Source organism: Myzus persicae, unplaced genomic scaffold, assembly GCF_001856785.1.
Source record: "Myzus persicae strain clone G006 unplaced genomic scaffold, MPER_G0061.0, whole genome shotgun sequence".
Taxonomy (NCBI): Eukaryota; Metazoa; Arthropoda; class Insecta; order Hemiptera; family Aphididae; genus Myzus; species Myzus persicae.
In genome coordinates this window covers 1210133-1231165 of record NW_019100691.1, presented here as the reverse complement: position 1 = coordinate 1231165, position 21033 = coordinate 1210133, and the positions used below count along the sequence as shown (strand labels likewise).

Sequence of the window (21033 nt, the reverse complement as noted above, 5' to 3'; positions counted from 1 at the left end):
GGCACTTTTGCTAATGACACGGCAATACTGTAAAAAAAAACTTTGCAAGTATCAGTAGACAATTTAATAAAACCAGTGAGCACCTGTTCCAATAGTCAGAGGATTAGAATAAACCCTCAAAAATTGTCACATGTAAGTGCTTAATTCATACGCTAAACAAATGGCTAATCCTCAATCTAATTTCAAAAAATAGACTGATATTATGACAAAAATTAAATATATAGACATCATGTTTGGATTAAAATACACATACCATGAGGGCATGACCTGCCCCAACAAAAATGTAAGACACTAGTCACTAATTATCAGCTCCGTATCGTAAAATATAGGCATGTAATATAAATCCTAATTTTGAATTCATAAGAATTTATCGAATTTTAATTCAATACTAAATAAAATTCTTTAGTTGAGATCTTATTTGAACACGAAACGGTATAAAATATGGTGCTGTGCCAAAACATCTCAGCCAAGGCTTCCAAATCCATTGCTTACACATTTATTGCTGACGCCCCCTGGTACGCGATAACGATGACTCGCTAGTCGCTACATAGCAACTATGAGATAAAAACGACATTGAACGTCTATGGCATTCGAATATTATACTCTTTTATCATAATAGACATTCATAAATTTGGTCATTTTTCATGTTTTATATTGTTTTAAAAATGTGTAACTTTATTATTTTAATATTATATCGATTATAAAAAAAATTCAGATTTTCGACATTTGTTGTTGGTTTAAAACAAACGAACTATTTAAATTATCTGACTGCTACAAATGCAGTTAATTCATTTTTTGAACATTTCTATTTTATCACTTTTAGTTTTGTGAATATAATTTAATTTTTAAATAAATATTAATTGTATAATATATTTACTATATTTACTATAGATATTAGTATTGTTTGATTTAATACTATTTATATTTAAAATCCTACATATTAATAACTAACGCATAATATGTTTAAAAAACTACAAAATATCCTGTTGTATCACAATTTTTTAGGTGCATTCCGTAGTGACGTAGCCCATTAAAAAGGTTTCTTGATGGTATTTCCACGAAATTGAGTTCCTATATGCATATTATTTTGTTAATGGTAGCGGTACAAAAACATTATTTTAACGTTCAAAGACATAATATACATGGAATTAACCATCCCATGCATATATATTTTATGCACCCTCTTCAATGGAAATAAAATCTACACTCATTTGTATAAAATCTATACATTTTGGTTTTAACAATAATCGTTCAATAAATTTTAATGTCTGAAAAAAAAAAAATCTCTGAAACACCTCAGTAAGAATACATCGAAAAATCCCCCTCCTTTGGTACACGCCATTCGTTACCGATTTATTTTGCTTTATCCTTTAAAACGATATTTTACTTAGCTACTCAGCAGAAGGATTCTACGTAAATTAATCCCAAAATAAAAATATTTAAATTAGCTTTTCATTATATTATTAATATATTTATAAGATGAGTATTTGAAAAAATTGGATATTTAAACGAAAAATAACAATTTTTCTTTTATGATTTTAGTCATTTTGTTATTCTTCAAAAAATATTTGTCATAATTACATTTTGATATTATTTATACTGTGTATTATTATATCCATACAAAATATTAAAACTGATTTTAGGCTATTTTTGTCGTGTTACATATTCATAATTCATATAATTATAAGGGACATCGGTATTGACTTATTTGTTGATAAGAATAATAATATAATTTAATATGCGAAGTATTCAGAGAACGTTGGTGTAATCTACCAAATTACTAATAGAAAAATAAATAACTAGATAATAGCTATATAGAATATCATTAGAAATAAAGGATGACTGCTTTGGCGTTTCTGATCAGAATCGTTTTTCGTACGCAATTATTGTCATTAAATTCAATGCATATTATACATTTGTACGTTACTGCAGTGGCCTAATCATTAACAAAGTATACACGAAATCAATATACATCAAAGCGACACTAAAATAATTATTTTTCTTAATGTTTTAAATCTTTATTTTGGTGTATTGTAAAAGTAGTAATTCGACATTTCATTATAGATAATACAAATACAGTTTCCAATAAAAGGTACAAGCCACAAGGTCATAGTGTTTCCTGTCTTATATTGTGTTTAAACATTTTAGAGATTGGAGTTTTATTAAACGGATGAATAATTTTCGTGAATAATGTATTTAAGCGATACGCTTATTGTATATTTGTTAAGCATAGAAGATACTGTCTAATATTGTAGGTTGTAGGCTTGTAACATTTAATTTTAAATTTAATATATTCAGTTTTGACCCAAAATATAATGTATGTGATAAAGTTAATATAGGTATTATATTTAATGTTATTAAACTCGAATTACAATTTTTAAATCAATAAAAAATTATAAATTAAGATTTAGAAACTAAATTTTAGAAATAACATGTATTTTAGTTTATGAAATCTATGATCATTATCTTTGAACAAAAACATAAAGTAATAAAATACTCAAAAAGTTCCATATTAAAGAAATGGGTTGGAAAAAATAATAATTTATGCAAATAAAAAAAAGTTTTAGTCAGAATCTAATAAGTTAATTATTTATATAAATAAAATAACTGAGTATCTCCACTAAAGATCTTATTAATATATTTGAATTAAACATAAGTATTTATTTTTAGTTTAATAACTGTTGGTTTTGATTATGCACTTTTTTGTATCGTTGGATTATATTTAAAGTGATTATGTTACTTGAAAATGGTATATATTCAAATACGTTACGTAATATTGTTCTATGGTCTATGAGAACAAAAAAGTCAATGTAGGATATGATAATTAATAGCTCACATATTTTATAATTTTGAAAACAATGGTACCTTGTAGTTCATTATTTATACCTATAAGCTTAAATAAAAATATACAAATGGTAATATATTTCATTGTTTTATTATAAATGATTATTTTATTTATGTTGGAACTGGTAAAATTTTGGCTGAATAAATATTTGTACAGCAGATGGACACCGTAATATTTAATACTTATTATATGTGAAATTTAAATTATTATGTTTCATTATTATTTTTCAAAAATTTATAGGTTAACACTATTTATACTTTAAAAATATTGAAACATTGTTATTTGTATCATATTATTAACACGATATTTGATTGCTTTATAATTATAAATAATGTGTATACACGGTAATGTTGTGTAATAAAGTTGCTCATAATATAAAATATGACAGTAAACTTGCTTTGGAATAGTTTTTGAATCCTTCTTTTCAAGGTTTAAATTTATATGCTTAGTTGAAATATCTGTTTTTGTCATTAGAGTTCAAAAAAGTCAATTTTATTTCGTTATTTCAAGTGAAATAATTATAACATATAATGGGAGTGAAATTAAATCAATATAAAGTATTCTGGTAAGTTTTCTTTATAGTGCAAATGACTGATGTATATTAATATCATGGAAAGTGCATAGGGCTATTTATTTTTATAATTATGTATATATTATGTCAAGTTTGTTTCATCTTGCCATAGGTAACACAAATTAAATAGCTATATACTTCGGTAATGACTCTCCTGTTTTGTGTTGGTTGAGTAGTTTGTTTGAGTAGTTCATTCATCGTTGTCAAATAATAACTTTGTGTTACACATCACAAGAATTATGATACATTTTTTTTAACGTAAATACATATTAAAATTAATTTTAATTATTTATTAGCAAACAATTTGAATTTAATTAAGTCACTAATATTATTTTAATATCAAATATTACATAGATAATTTCTCAAAATCTATAATGTTATAAAAAATTGTATAATCCTTACGGGATTTAATTGCAAATTTAATTGCACCCGGAAACTAAAAACACCTCCATGAATGTAATATGATATTCTCCCAGGACCTTGTAAAGGACAAAATAATGGAATTTCGTAAAATACTTGATCGACCTACATGGCTATATGTGACAGGATTATAGTTATGCCAAAATTGAGGATGTAATGCACGTGATTTTATATATACATAAAAAAAAGAAAATGACCGAATATAAGTGGAAATGGATCCGTTAACATTCATAACGTTTAGCCAGTTTACTATGGTCTGCGGTTTTAGATTTTCTTATTCTTATTGTCGAATTATGGGAAGTGTTTCATTCTCCATTTCTCCACCTCCTCAATTGCTTACTCAGCCTTTAAAGTTTAAAATGTATTCTCAAATGGTGTAGAATTTTAAATGGCTTCATTTATAAATCCTGAGAGAATTATAATAAACCTATTAAAATCACGTAATATTTTTCATTTTTTTCCGCCTATTGTATTATGTATTGTTATACCAAGATTTATTATTCTAAATCAAATTTTAAAATTTCGTGGGAATAAAATAGATTTTTTTGTAATTTTCTGGTCTATTAATCGATTGAGAAGAAACAATTCAAAATGTAACCTCGATTTTCAGTAAGAGTATTGCTTTTTAAAAATCCACATCAATTTTGGATCTGTTACTTAATGCAATAATACATAATAATACATATTAAACATAATAACATATATATACACGACGTGTTGAATATTTCGAATACACAATTGCGGTGATTTCGATCTAATGTGCTAGCAGTTCTGGCAGAGCCACCGATAACACCAAAAAAATAAAAAATAGACACGTATTGTATATTTTAGTCTTCAAATGCAAATATTAATTTAGTATGTTAAATGTATAGTTTAAGACTCAAAAAAAATATGTTTTAACACAAATACCAGCGCCCAACAATATCACTATTATTTTTATAAGTTTTGGTGAATATAAAAATAAATAACATAATATCTTTAATCCATATTATAGTTACATAGTTACATATTATGCATAATATCATATGTAGAGCACATTAACCTGTATATATTTGTAATTAGTTGAGTACACATAACAAACTATTTATGTCTATAAAATCATTCTATCGATCATTAATACCGAAATTATTAATATACTTACAAAATACAGAAGATAAAAAACAACTTCAAGGTGATTGTTCGTTTTATTTTTTTTATATGTACCTACTTCTCTATACGTACACTCGTGGTACAAACATTAAATTACACAATATAGATTTTATATTATGTAGAATAAAACACGGAGGTTAACATCACCATTAAAATTGATGAACGTTGGTCATGTTCTAACCCATTTAATAATTATTTGATTCATAATATATATATATATATATATAATATGTATTACGTGCATTCGTTATTGATTTATTAAGTCCCCGAGTTTTAGAGTCGACGAAAAATATTTAATTATATTTTCATTCGTATGCCAACAAATATTACTCGTTTATTTCGAAAATTTGTATTAGTTGGTCCAGAACACATTGTGTTAATGAAAAAACGAATTACTTCATCGCTTTTTTATCACGCAGAGAGTATTAGGATCATTCCACTTACAGACGACCCGCGGTGTGACCGAGTGGGACAAAGTGACAGTGCTTTGAGCACCATCGCCGGTATCGACTAATTATCGGTCGTTTTCTAGTGGTGCAAAGGCAAATAGAAGTGCAATTACTCTTTCCTAGAGTGACAATAACATAACAGTCCAATTCCTAAAGAAATTGACCGTTGCGTTTAACTCGCTGATGGCTGTATAAAAAAAAATATGGTTATGTTTAACCATGAAAAATCAAAGAATCGATCCATTTTCTGAGCCCAAATTTATATACGCCGAGTCTTTATAATAACGATAGCTGAAATATGGGATTTCGTTTATAAGAACTTAGACGCGTTTTTAATTATTGCTCCACGTGTGGAGTCTTAGAATGCTCGCACTTGGTAAAATATATTTTTTTCTGTTATGTCAACAAAATATGATCGTAAGCACATCGTAGTATTCCCGTCTTAAAAAACGCCAAGAGTTCCCAACAAAATGTGTTATTTCATTCTATCAACAAATCTTTAAAAGTGCAACCGTATATATATATATACACACACACACCAACCAATTTCAATTGAAGACTATGCTCCACCTGACATTTTGAGAAATTCAATAATGCACGACAATCCAATCGTGCGTATATTTTAGAGTAACCGGTTAAACTTTGCACGCTCAAATAAATAAAGATTCACAACGATTTTTTCTAATAGTTATGCCTTTGAATGAAAATCGTTTTGGCAGTTTTTTCAAATTGTTTAGTTACATCGACGTATTCTGTGCAGGTGATATTTTTTTTTATGTTTTACTGTACACGGTGGCATGTAATATATTTATCAAGAATGTCTAACAATGAAAAATTAAATGATTTCAACCCTAGGTCCTTCTCGAAATTCCTCCAATGAAAGATTTTTCTATTCTATAAATTATGGGTCTTATTATTATGTTTCTTAATTGTAATAAAAAATAAATAAAAATTCAAAATAAACTTTAGGTTGTTCATAACTTTATCATAAATATTTCAGTACCAAATAAACCGAAACAATTATTCACATTTTTTCAATAGGTAATCATCAGTTAAATGTAGGAAAAAATACTTCTAAGAGTGTCCTAAAAAAAAGTTACACTTGTAAAAACTATAATATATATATAATCTTTTTGTGGCTTCTACAATAATAAGTTATGTCAAATGTTAAAAAATTCTGAAAATGTTCCATCTTATGGTTTATTTGTACATTAGCTTGTAAGAAAATCAATCGAAACACATTATTTTATGCTAACACTCGATATTCTACTAAAAATTCTTAAAATAAGTTTAAAAATATTATGTTGTTTATTCTCCAATACAAGTATACAACTTACTATTATACTAGATTTCAAGTTACGCTCAATGAACTTAAATTTGAAAATACTTCAACTTTCGAGGTATGTAAAACAGTGTATTGAGTATAAACGTCATTTGAGTTAGAAAAGCAATATATTCTTTCGGTATTGAGTATAGGCTCAACAGGAACAGCGTACGACGACAACAGTAGACTGGGTTGAAATTTCGTGATCCCAGTTTTAAAAATCTGTATAATCGTATATGCACGTGTAAAATAATAAAAAATGATTACATACTATAGATTTAAAAGTAATGTTTGTTTAGTTGGTAGTCTTTGTATCTGACATGTACACTAATTGATTTTATCTGACACGTCATACGCATGCGATTATACGGATTTCTACTGCACGCTATTCCTATTGTGTTAAATTTAGTCATCCAATCTCGTGGAAGGCTTAAAACAAATCGTTTCTATTCTATAGATTTTTTTTTTTGCTTAAGCCTCTTCACGTGTTGGCCATTGACTGATCATATAAAGAACAGTTTTGACTGATGTTATTTTATAAACAAATTATTAGTAAGTAGAAATATATGACATGTAAGCGTATTGTACTTTCGCAAGCTTTATTCCCGTTATAATATGTGATAATGATTGTATTAATTTTAAAACTTTTTTCCAACAAATAAGTACTTAATGAACCCAATTTTATTTCTAATTGAAAACAAATAATGACACATGGGACAATATCATTTTTATAACATTATTTATTCAAACAGTTTATGATTGTTTTAATGAATAAAAAAAAATTGTCGACATTCATTTTATTAACATGCCAACAAACTTTCTAATTGGACCTTTGGATTATTTGTTTAAGTTTGCAAATTCAAATTAATTCACTCAAATAAGTATTACAAAGGTCAACGATATATTTGGAAACATTCTCAAATAAAATAAAAATACCAATTTTGCATAAGTAACAAAATTTCTAAATTAATTAAATCACATATTTTATTTTGCTAATAAGGTCAATCGACTAATTTTCCAACACAATTTAAGTATATTTTTCTACATAATAATATTGTGCAGTATACACCATTTTAACATCATAAAATTATTGTTCAATTAACAAACAAGGTTTACTAGAACCAGCTGCTACACACTTTTGTAAACTAAAAATTCAAAACAAAATTACAAGTTTTAAATGAATATTTTAATTAATTATGCATATACAATTATTTCACATTTATCTGCCAACATTTATACCATTTGAATTACTTGATTTGCTATACATTATACACTGAGATTATTTTAATAGTTTTGACTCATAAATTCAAATTTTAAAAAATAATTAATTTTGGAAAATCCATGGGGCTTTAAGGTTTTTAGCATTTTATATATTGTTCTTAATCCTCTCTCGTTGACTTCCTATGTGCATTTTTTATTTTGAAATGAAAACACTTTTAATTTCGTAATTAAAATTAGAATACTCAACTAAAATTTTTTAAGTTTAAGATGTTAATTATTGAACGGAATAGTTCTTTCGTATAATAAAATCTATTAGGTACACGATTACTATTTAAAATTATTTATAGTTCAAATGAGCAGTGAAGTGAACGAATATTTTTGTATGGTTGATAGCTCCTATCTAGGTACTTTTTTGACACTTCACTGATTTAAACTTTATTAGTTCTTATTGATGATATAAAAAATGGAAAAAAAATGGTTGTCCAATTAAGAAACTTTGACATTCCATTGGATAGGTACAAAGTAATGCCGCTACAGTAAAACATTCTAACAATTCAATACATACCAGAAAGTAGCAGACTGACAACAATTCTTATTATATTTACTATAACTTATAAATGGTAAATGGCATATTATGCAATCTATAATTTAAACATTTGAAATATAAAATTGGGAAAATCCATTTCATGACACCGTAGTTTATTGCGTCACGATGATAATCAAAATTAATAAAATTTGAGTTTATACAAGCTATCGTTAATTGTGTAGGTGTGTGCAGTCTACTGTATTTTAAGAGTATCTCGTAATTGTTACCGAACAGATAGACCTCACATCTTCCTTCCTCACTATGCAATAGGTTTAAAGACGTTTTGAACGAACAGTGATGTAGTACATCTGGTTCCAAGCCATCAACTATATTGTGTACTTCCCATTAGCTGACTGTTCTGTGTTCTAGTTGAAGATACGAGATTACTGACAAATAAATTATTTGCCTCTCTTCATTCGCGACGACAACCCGGTTATTTGTTTCCCGGTGGATGGCGGGATCAAGTGCGAGTCCCTTACGGCTACGCAATCCGGAACTAAGATATCAACTACTCACCTGTTAAGCTATTTTATACATGTCATTTGTATTGTATTTTATTCTATGACGAATAAACGGGAGAAAACAAAAGGACGTACCTAAACCTACTGCGATTTCGGGTAACGGGGGCAGTGACGATAATATGATAGCCATCGTGGTATTATACTATTATAGGTACTCTAGGACCTAATCACTGCACAGAAGAAAAATGTTATATTCTCGTCTATTATATAAATATAATGTCAATATAAATATCATATTATATTGGATTCATCTAATGACTGAGATTCAAAAAATTATAAACACTGTCTTGAATGACATGTTTCTTCAAACTGTTTTGTCGTTCCATTCATTCAGTCACTGCACTGCAATAACTATTTTTAAAAAGATCACAACTTTACTTTGGTCCAAATGAAATCAAACAAACGAAATACGGGTGATACTAATATGTGCAACGACCGTATATATAAGGTAGGAGTACTGCATTAACAACAACAAGCCTTAGGTTAATGTATACACTTCCGTTTGAATAATTTTTCCACTTGACACAATATGCTGCTGTAATTAATTATTCCAATAAATTGTCAAATTAATTGTAATAATAATTCTGTGGTACGATTATAACATATTGACATAATATTATTAATATAATATCAATTTTTTTCCTATTATAGGTACCAGATAGTTCAGTATAAGGAACTTTTAAGCCTCCAAAAATAACCCTGAATATTAAAACATACAAAATGTACCAAAAATTAGAACCCAAAATTTGTGATTTAAATCACAATACAAACTTTATGAATCGACATCCTAAAATATTATGTAATTTTTATTTCACTTATCAAGTTCGTGGTGTGATATTTTGCCGTAGTAAAATCAAATTTTAATTTTATCACATGACAAACAATTTAGAAATCTAACAGTGCACCTTTGAAGTAGGTGTTTATGATTTTCTTATGATACTTTTAACATTGATCGGAAAATGTCAATACGGAATTAATTTACAAATATAAACATAAAACAAGTATAGATTTTAAATGTGAAGGCACACACACAAATTTTCATATTCTCAAAATATATAAAAAGTTATGATAACTGGCTAAGGCCTAAAGGATAGAAGGAGCAGGTTTCAATTCTATTATCATTTTAAATATTACTCGACTAAAGTGACACATTATATTATCGCTGTATAATGTAAGTGAAAACCACTTAGGAGCCCATTTCTTTCAAATTATATTATGTATCTCTCCAATTTCACTGGTAAATATTTGAAGAGACTATGAGGAATAAAGATTTTTCGTTCTCCTAACCATAAATCATTATGTATCTATCTAGCTCTTTAAGATAATATATTAAATAAGTAGAACGCTTGGGTGATTTTATTTTTTGATGTACTTTAAATGATTTTTTGTTTAGATTATATCATAGAAAAAATTCTGGAATACCCAAAACCAATAAGATAATATAGAAACTTACTTTTTTAATGTGGGTTATTTAAAACATTAATAATTAGTTTTTAAAAAGTTCACAAAAGGCCCTTTGATGATGGTCCATATATTATTCGGAAACTCGTTGAAAATTCTTTAGTTCCGAGCTGGAAAAAAATATGGTCTATTGTTTAAAAGTCAGTTGCAGAATATATTGATAATGTATGGCTATAATAAATTATTGCCAGAAAAAAAGATTTTATTGGGTAAGTATTTAATTTGGACGATTTTGGTGCAATAATATAAAGCAAAAAGCCTAGAGCTTAGAGTAGGTAGGTACGTCAAGAGTTGTATTGTTTTAAAAACATTAAATTAGCATTTAATACTTCGTTGTACATATCTATTATTTATTTATGAATACAATTAATGATATATTAAATTATCTACTAATTCATAGAGATATTTACTAATTTCTTAATCGTACAGTTAAACAAAAAATGTGTAAGCATTACGCGTCCAAATGATTAATAAATTATTATTATTATTATCATATGTTGTAACATTTGCTACTCCCAATACAACGTTGCACCACATAATCTGATTATCAGTATTTTAGACAGTGGAAGACGAATAAATTATTCATTTACCGTGTGGTGTTTTAATTTTGATATTATTATTGTATTTTATACTGTGGTTACTTTTTAAACAGCTAAATTTATTTTGCACCTACGCATTTTGGGACAATCTATATAGACAACTATATTATTAGTGGCTGTAATCAAATAATATTATGCAGCTTTGATATTTCACAGACATTTTACTTTGCTTTCTATATATACTTATTTTCTATTCCACTATTATCTCCGGTAACCCACACCTTGAAAAAAAAATTATAATCGTCTAAAATAAACCTAGAAGATAAGATATTGCAGTCAGCTGTCTTTTTGTAATACAAAATATTTGTTTTCACAGTCGAATAAATGGGGCAGCTCAAGAAAGGTACACGAAAGATCCACTGGACCGGACTGGTTCGAGACAAAAATGGCAAACGCGAAACTAGAGAAAAAAAGATCATCGAATTGTTTTTGGAGCTCATCATTCGTAGTGGACCCAACCACACACTTTCATTATAAGGTGAGTGATATTATTAAATTTATCTAGAAACCAACCCACTTCATCAATAATTACGACGGCCGACGATAATAAGCTTACCGATTCGATGGCCATGAAGAAGTCGTTCGATTCGAGTGAATTAATTCGGATCGTCTACTCGTATTATAACTATTTTGGAATATTTTAGGGAAGTTGTATCCTAAATTTCGTCAATATTTATCAAGAAAAATGTAAATATTTATTTATAGTTTATACGCTCAATTTTTATAATTCAGTAATGTATGAAAATGTAGGTATTCAGTAAAAAACAAATATCTCATACAAAATACAATGTACAACATATAGTAGCTGAAATTGAATCTTGAACGGTAAAAAAATTAAGAAAATGGAAGGTCGATTCGCTGTATGTAGGTGTCGATTATATCTCATCACTGAGAAGATTCGCTGAATGGATTTATTAAATTATGAATCAATGGATACGAAAAATGGTTCTTAACTTAAACTTTCTGTTATTATATGATGTATAATTTAATATCACTGTAAATAATTTTCATTATCATAAAGTGGGCTGAGCAAATTGTTGCCAAAAACAAAATGTATGTATTAATTATTAATAATTAATACATATATTAAACATTATAATAATTATAATATTTTTATTTCATAAAAACCAAATAACTACAATTAATATAACTAAAAATCGTTGCAGAATGTGCTGAAGTACCTATTTCGATATTTTTAAATCACTATACTACAAAACTTACAAGGAATTTCGTATTAATTAAATACATTTCAAACTGTTTGACCGAGTAAAACACTATTATTATTAACATTACCATAGATATAGTCCATTTGGGCAGGTAAAAATTATGGAGACCGATACTTTGAAAAACATGTACATAGGAGTGACAACGACCGCAGTACGTATGTGACCGCAGTGTATGGGATGGCTGCAGTTGAGTTTAATATATGCTAATTTAAAAGTAAAAAAGTTTGATCTAGTTTTGAGTCAATGTCTGGCAATGACAATGTACGTAATGGAAGTCACTAAATAATAATAAATAATACTTAATATCAAGGAAACTAGGAAAGACGAAAACATTTAATACTGGGGAGATTTTAAACCTAACAGTAAGGCACGTGCTTATATTTTATTCCTTAAAAATGTACAATTTATACACGAAGTAAAAAGATTTCCACTCATTGAATTTTATTATCATTATTAAGCTCTCTAAACGAATCATTAGAAGTCGAGCATTACAAAGTATTATAATATGAATTACGTGATTTATTTATATTTATTGTTAAAGACAAAATAACACACCAACACAGGGCATGAATTAAAATCTGGGGGAACTCGCTCCGCTATATAGTAGACATAGTGTATTTCGATTGTGATTAACCGTCTCGTTTTGTTAAAGACGTAGGTATGTGTTAAATTTAAATAATATATAAAAAAAAACGATTGTGAGTCAGTCTTTACTCTATATGGACATTTTATAATACCTAATATAAGAAGTTTATGTCTATATATTAGTAACACGGCAGAATGAACTATAATTTTTCCAATAACATCGAGTACATTACTTTTCTGTTATTACGAACCGAACAATAATGTGATTCGTGGTATAGTTAGCTTTACATTAGTCTAAAATATATGTTCAACGTTTCATTCTATATAATAAAAAATAACAAACGTAACTATATAATGGCACAAAGTTTCAAATTTCTACGAATAACATTTTGGAATTTCAACAAAATAACTAAAATCGTTTTTTATTTCGAATATTCATTTATATAAAAATGTTAAGTTCAAACGCTTATACAGTATATATATATATTAACTGTTTTGATATTCTTAAATTACTATACAAATTAAGTCCCTAAGGTTATTTCTTTTTGAATTGCAACAACAACGCAAAATCGATCTTGTAAAAAGCTGGTCGTGCGTTACTATTCCCAATTATTAAAATATTTCTAAAAATGTCCTTGTTTTAAACCCTCAATGTACCAACTAGATTTTAAATTTAAATATTTGCCCAAAATAACGCATAATTGTAAAACATTAAAACAAAACATTACATTCATTCCTTAAATCAGTCAAACATAAGAATTTTAGAAAAATATAGTATCAAATATATATTATTGGTTGTTTTTGTTTTACGACAAAATACTGATATTCGTAACATAGCTCTTCATATAATATTGTTATTGAGTAATTAGTAATTAGTAAGCTAATTCATTTTTCATTTTGATTTTCGTACCTACATATTAAACTATCAATCAACTACAATTTATTTTGTGATATTAAAATAACGTCATATCATAGCTACAATGGTTTTTTTTTATTAAAGTATCAAATAATAGAGTTTGCCAAGTGTTGAAAAGACTATGTACTTTTAAAAGCAATTTAAATAGCCTCCAATTTGATTTTTTTTTTTAATACGAAATAAAAACAATTTCGTTTTTATGTAGTTATATATTATTAGACCACATACTAATTTTAAAAAGTATCAAAATAATTTTTTCTTACGAAAAATATGTTAAACCTGTACTACAATAACTTCCCTTGTTTATTTATTTTCAATAAAAACGTAAGTCTTTGTTTCTGTCTGCATATTTTGCAGTTGCACAACTTGCATCAAATTTTATCGTTGTTCGTGGGCTACGTTTTATAATCTATTTATAACTGTAACATCTAACTAGGTAATTGGTATAAAAATAAGTGTCATTATTAATAAATGCCGTTATTACATAGGTACCTATTAAGTATGACACCTATCATTATGCATTGTACTCTAGGCATGGCACTAAGGGGGGCAAGAAGGACTCTAGCCCCTCTAGAAAACAGTTCAGCCCCTTCGCCATCTCCCCCACTGAAAAATATGTACGAAATAATAAAGTCATAAAACATTATTTTTAAAAGAGCTTCATCAAAGAATTTATGAAATATACTTTTAAAAAAATTTTAATTTATGTAAATACTTTCGTATTTTCGACAATTTGTATTTTAAGTTTTTGTCATTATAAAATCCGATATATTAATAATATTAATATTTTACACTGGCGTGAAACGTGGAGTATCAATATGTCAACACTTAACGCCCGACATACAGCCAATTTTTAAATAATATATAGAAAATAAAAAAGTAAGTAGCTTTTCACAAAAACCGAAGAATATTATTAACTTAAATTATTGTTTTTTGTATACATGTAATAATATTTTTAGTTAACTTAATAGTTTTAATATGTTTAATTAACACAATAATATTGTGTAAGAAGTTGGTATCCATACCTACTTAGTTTAGTACTTAGTTCACACATTACTAAATATACATTTGTCTAAATTAATACTTATTAATTAATTAAAAAATGATCTCTTAAAGTATCTATGTTTTAACGCATATCTATGAACTATTTTACCCTGCAAAATTCAACAAAAAATACAAAGTAGGTATTCAACACATACAATATTCAAATACTTATTTAAAAATGTATTGAATTAAAAATTTGAAGTTAAATAGTAGGTAGATAATCACAAGTTTTTATTTAAAAAAATATTGTTCCAACTGGTATTGGTGCAATTTTATACACTTTTGTAAACTATTTTAATATTTTAGGATTTTCAAACATTTACCATATGATGCATTAACAGATATTGTGTAAAATATCAATGTTTAGTTTAATTTATATATTTGTCAATAATAAAAACATCGAGGAATAAATTGAATTTATTATAAATTGCAATAATTAAACTGATGAAATAACATCTTCGGTCTGTTTATTGTGGATTAATCTACTAGAATTGTTTAATAATTTAATAATTTAATGAAATTTCAATAAAATATGTTTTGAAATTCGTAAATAAGAAAAAATCTTTTATTCATTTATTATTACCTTTATTGAGTACTAATCACTGGATGAAAATAAACAAACAAAAGTATCCCTTGCAAAGTATTCATTGCATTAAAATTGAGTCAAACAAATTCATCTGTTCCTTACTAAACATAATTACTTTAATTCAATTTATTTTTATGAAATGTAAGTAAAAGAAACATAATTATTCATTCACAATTTCTATGTAATATTAAAGTAATAAAGAAATTATCATTTTTATACATCATTATTAATATAGGTCTGTGATTAAACATTTTCTTACATAAGGTACATAAAAAATATTTGACATTATTCTTGAAACATTTTTATTTATTCAAAAGCTTGTTCATATTATCTGTTTAGAGCATAAAATATAAAAATGTGTGTACTATATAGCTAATAGCTAATAGCTATATTATGTTATTTTTGTTACGAAAATATTTATATTTTATTTAAATAACCTCAGTATTTGTTGGAAAAAAATCTTAGCCCATGTAAAAAAAATATTTGTCCCATTCCGCCCTCCCTCCCCTGGAAAAAAATTCAAGTGCCACACCTGCTTTGCGCATGTAATCTTCAATACAATAACTAACGAGCTGTATCGACTTCAATGTGACATACTTCAAGTTAAAATAAACATGATCACTACATCTAACACTTACAGATTTAGAAAAAAAAAATTAGAAATGCTTTGAAAGTATCATCTGTGTGAAATCACTCATCCGTCGTTTTTCTCTATCAACATAACATTAGCTGGTAAATACGCATAATAGTATTGCCTACATACTATATATTAGTATATAAACAATTAAACGAAGCGTTATGCCTTTTGATAAAATATTATAAAATATAAATTAAAAATTACAATTATCTGCGGTGGACAATGATATATTGTATAAATCGTGATACAGCGTGTATAAAATATACGCTATAAACTAAAGTAATGTATTATGTTAGACCATACCGGACAATAAACCATTATTGCGTTGACTCGGGAAGTATGTGTGAAAAGAAAAAATAGTGGAAACTGTTTCCTATATCATATTATGCTATACAATTTTCCCAAAACAACACTTGTGGACATTCAAATAAATATATTGTTATTTAAATATTATTCCCTAAAGGCGAGAAGTCATCTGATAAATATATAAACAAAAACGTGTATATGTATTTAAACATAATACAAATTAATATACCAGCATAGTGTGAATGGACCACAAATGTGTACCCTAAAAGTCAAAAAAGCAGGGTACTACATGTCAAACATGAAATTTAAATATTATTTATAGATTTTTGTCAAATTTCAACACCGTGAAATTAATCCGAGTAGGATAATGATTGTAAAAAATCTTTTGTATTTGTATTGTCCGTGTAGTGGACACAAATATTTTGTTGCCAAAAACATGTTATTGATCACAAATGGGTACACCGAAGGATATGTGAATGACCCTCTTTCATCTGCAAAAATAAAAAACGTCGCCCACCAATCAAATATACATTTGTGCCTCATCAACAAAAGCAATAAAACATTATATACAGCACTAAGTGGAAATTTCCCTCGTATATAAAGTATTCAAAATGAACATATTAATATTCATTTGACATTTTCATAAATAATTATTTGTTATTTTGACTACTGAAATAATATAATTAATAAACATTTAATATTACTCAATTTAGGTTTGTGGTCGTGTATGTTATATACTATTATGGCGTAGGTAGTTAGTTTGTAAAACATCATCCATTTTAATTAAGGTGCCCATATTGGTTAAATAAAGATCAATACTAAGACTTTTATTCATTCAAAAACTTCTAAAGCTGATATGAAAGGTTCTATCTTTGCAAAAATATTTTAAGTGATTAAAAACGTAATAATGCGGTTCGGTTTTCTTGAAAAGATTTTATTTGTATTTATATAAAATTAGGTCGTATAGGTACTCATATTGACCTCCGACTTTTTAATGCTGATATTAAACACCCAAAATAAAATAATAATCGAGAAAAAATAATATGTGTGATAACATTGTAATTTGATTTCTGAAAACTGAATACAATATTATACAAAGATGAACATTACAAAATTTTAAAAATTCAACACCGAGCTTCCATTGAATTATAAATATTTCTCATTTGTACGACCTACCTAAATATCTAGCTCGAGTACATTTATTTTATATAAATCGGCATGAACATAAACATTAAAGTAGAATTAATTGATTTTTAATCAACTCCTAGGCGAAATATTGTGTGGGTAATGAATTATGAATATGTACCACACTCAACGAAGTTTTATATTTTAGCCACGTACTTCAAAACGAACTCATCTTCTACTAAAAATATTTTTGAAAACAACGGTTTCCGAATAGCCGACGAAAGTGGTAATTTCGTCAAACTTCCAAACATTATATTTTACTATATTGCTATAATGACGCTAAACTTTTGCTTAAACGCCGAGACAAATCGTGAAATTTATCTTAAACATTTATAATATGATATAATAGTATTACTTGATAGGAAATTGATTGATTTTATTAAGTGACTACGACATGGTCACTGAAAAGAACATTTTTCTTTAATGTCCAAAATGATATTATTTCGTTATTGAACACTATTAATATTGTACCATATAACTAGTTATAAATTACAATTTCAACTCAAATAGTAAACACTTTTCTGGATAGCTACATATTATATTCATATTGGAGATATATCATAGTAGATGATATTTATGCTATATAACAATATTGAATAATATTTGTTCGATATTTCATTACCTTATAATATTTTAAATAATTATTTTAATCCGATATTAAATATAATGTTAAGCTTATAACCTCGTAGTTGCTTGTCAACAAAAAAAAAAATAACAAAAATAGTAAATATAGTAAAAATAAGTAATCAATTTTACAAAAATGTCTATACAAATAAAACAAAATATTTAAACGCTAATTAAAATAAGTTTATTAATACAGCCAAATTTAGTTGAGTTTCAGAACTCATGCTACGAAAGTTATGATCTCAAATTTTTATAATAACAAAAAAAGTTTTAATATTTAATATCTATCTTTATTATTATACAAATAAACTGTATATGTACAAATAGAAGGTATTCATTTCTGAAGGGTTTATTAAAAAGTTTTATATCATCCAGCTGTATGATTGTGTTTGAGTGTAAGACCCAAACTGAAAATTGCATATAGTTTTATAAATTAGTTATGAAATCCAATATTAAGTTGCATCAAATGTCATATGACGTTCCCCAAGAAATCGTTTAAAGTTTAGGAGCCAATATACATTTATTGGGAATCTACAGGACACGAAATCATCATAAACTTATTTACATTTATTTCTTATCTATAAAGTAGTTTATATATTACGTATTATTATACTATGTTGTATTTGAATTGTGTTTATTAATTATAATAATATTTTTAGTTAAAATCAATGCTTTTAGGTATTCATATTTTCGGTAGTTTTTATGTTTATGCAATACAGTATTATAAGTAAAATTATATTATGTTAACTATCTAACATATTGTGTTAAAATTACTCCCAAAAAATGGTAGATTACCTCTAGATACCAAGAAAGTTCTCGAGTTTAGTTTTATTATATTCAACAATTTGACTTTAGTAAGATTTAACCATACTTTCGAGTATAATAATTATACAGTACAGACAAATCGTTAAAACAGTTTTTTCATTAAAATCTTTAATTCATCAATATAGCATACCTATATTATTATAATGTTTAGTAGGTACTCGTGTTGCCTATATACATACTCGTTTAACATTTCGCACCATAATATGCTCGTCAACAATATTTTCGATATCAACTTAATGTTTTCCTATATTTTACATAATATGAAAGTATAATTACAAAAATGCTCCAACAATTATGCAGGTCTGCGCGTTAAACGCCTAAACGTTTTGAGTAAATTAAAATTGTAACCTACATTGGCAATGGCGTATGTTGCCAGGTCATTAAAATACATTGGCATGTGCGAAGCGAGTAATAGTTTCATAAAATGCGTGCGGGGGCCTCACAATTTTACAATCGACGGCCGATGCATGTTAAAAACGGCAATGAAAATATACGATGGAAAATTTAAGATGAATAACGGCATGAGCACGTTAAACACACATTAAATTCACGCACATATACACCTACACTGTGCACCGTGAAAACCATCGGTTACAATAATAACTCTGAAAACGTTCACTACCATATTTTCCTCCATTCTTGTTACGTCAAGGTACCTTCATATAAAGCTGTTTGTGGGGAACTTATTCGTTTGATATTTATTTAAATCTTTTATAACGTCGGTGTAAGACTGCATGGTGTAACCAATATAATTCGTATAAAAAAATATTGAGAAATATTTAAAATTTACAATTAATGTCAAAAACAAATAGGTTTTCAGTTATTTGGTAAACTATTAACTTCATCGTTTTAAAAATTTGTCAGAACTAAATACAATTTCAGAGTTATTTTAAGCTCGGCTTTGAACTAGAAAAATGTTTTGGAAAAAAATTGTCTGATTTAGTAGGTATTCAAATGATAAATTGAAAACGAAAAATTCATTAAGAAATATTAGAATTTTATTGATGAGCAAAATATAATATAGTCGTGTACTCATATCAAGTAAAATATTGACTTTTTCACAAATTTTGTTTGGCCAATTAAATAGTTAATAATTATTAATTAAGTACTATAATAACTAATGAAGCCTGTTAAAGTAACCTAACCTATTAGATAATTCTGAATATTATGACAATAGTATTAACCATAGTAATAATTTTCTAAGTCTGTGTATTGAAACTTCATTAAGCTGTTGTGTCAGGTGAAATAAAGTTTTAGTTAACAACTTTTTCTTTGAAGTGCCTGACAAGAAGGTCAACTATGAAGCTAGCTCAAAGTATTTATTGGGTGTGAAAAATAAGATTTAAACAATTGGCATCCCTCATATTTTTAAGTTTAATGTTGCTTTATTCTTATTAATTATTTACGAGCTTTAAAATAGGCGAGTTCAAACATTTTTACGTACAATTTTTACTATAATAATACCAGGTAATCAACGTCAATCTATAAGTTTCGAAAAGGATAATTATTAATTAATGCATTTTAATCATTTAGGTACTCAAATTAAAAAAAAAAAAACATCATTACAATTGCAGTCACTAAGGTAGTTTTAAATAGCGCCTATTTTATTTTTTATACATAATTTTAAACAAACTATTTTCAATATCGGATTCAGATATTTTGAGCTCCAGTACATCAAGTATTTTTTTCAGTTTTAAAAATATAAATCATAAGTGATAAACAATTAACATACATGATGCCATTAGAATTTACCTACTAAAATATAATAAATAATTAAAGTCATAGCTATCCTACAATTACAAATAAAATGATATTATGCATAATATCTATAAGTACATTACAGTATATACTAAAAAAATATATTCTACTAAAAAACACTAATGATTTTTAAGTTTAAAACTGTATAAGGTACTATATATAATAGTTAATCCAAGAAATTTAAAAAAAACTTAA

The 21033-nt window shown here is 26.6% G+C and overlaps 1 protein-coding gene across 3 annotated transcripts in view; it reads left to right on the top strand.

Moving 5' to 3' along the window:
• The window catches only part of LOC111041267 (cyclic nucleotide-gated cation channel subunit A), a 182039-nt gene that overhangs the window by 84669 nt on the left and 76337 nt on the right, over positions 1-21033 (top strand). For all 3 annotated transcript variants that reach the window (XM_022325513.1, XM_022325506.1, XM_022325515.1), the window contains exon 4: positions 11463-11624. In XM_022325513.1, the coding sequence (XP_022181205.1) occupies positions 11463-11624 (162 nt within the window). The remainder of the gene's footprint in view (positions 1-11462; positions 11625-21033) is intronic.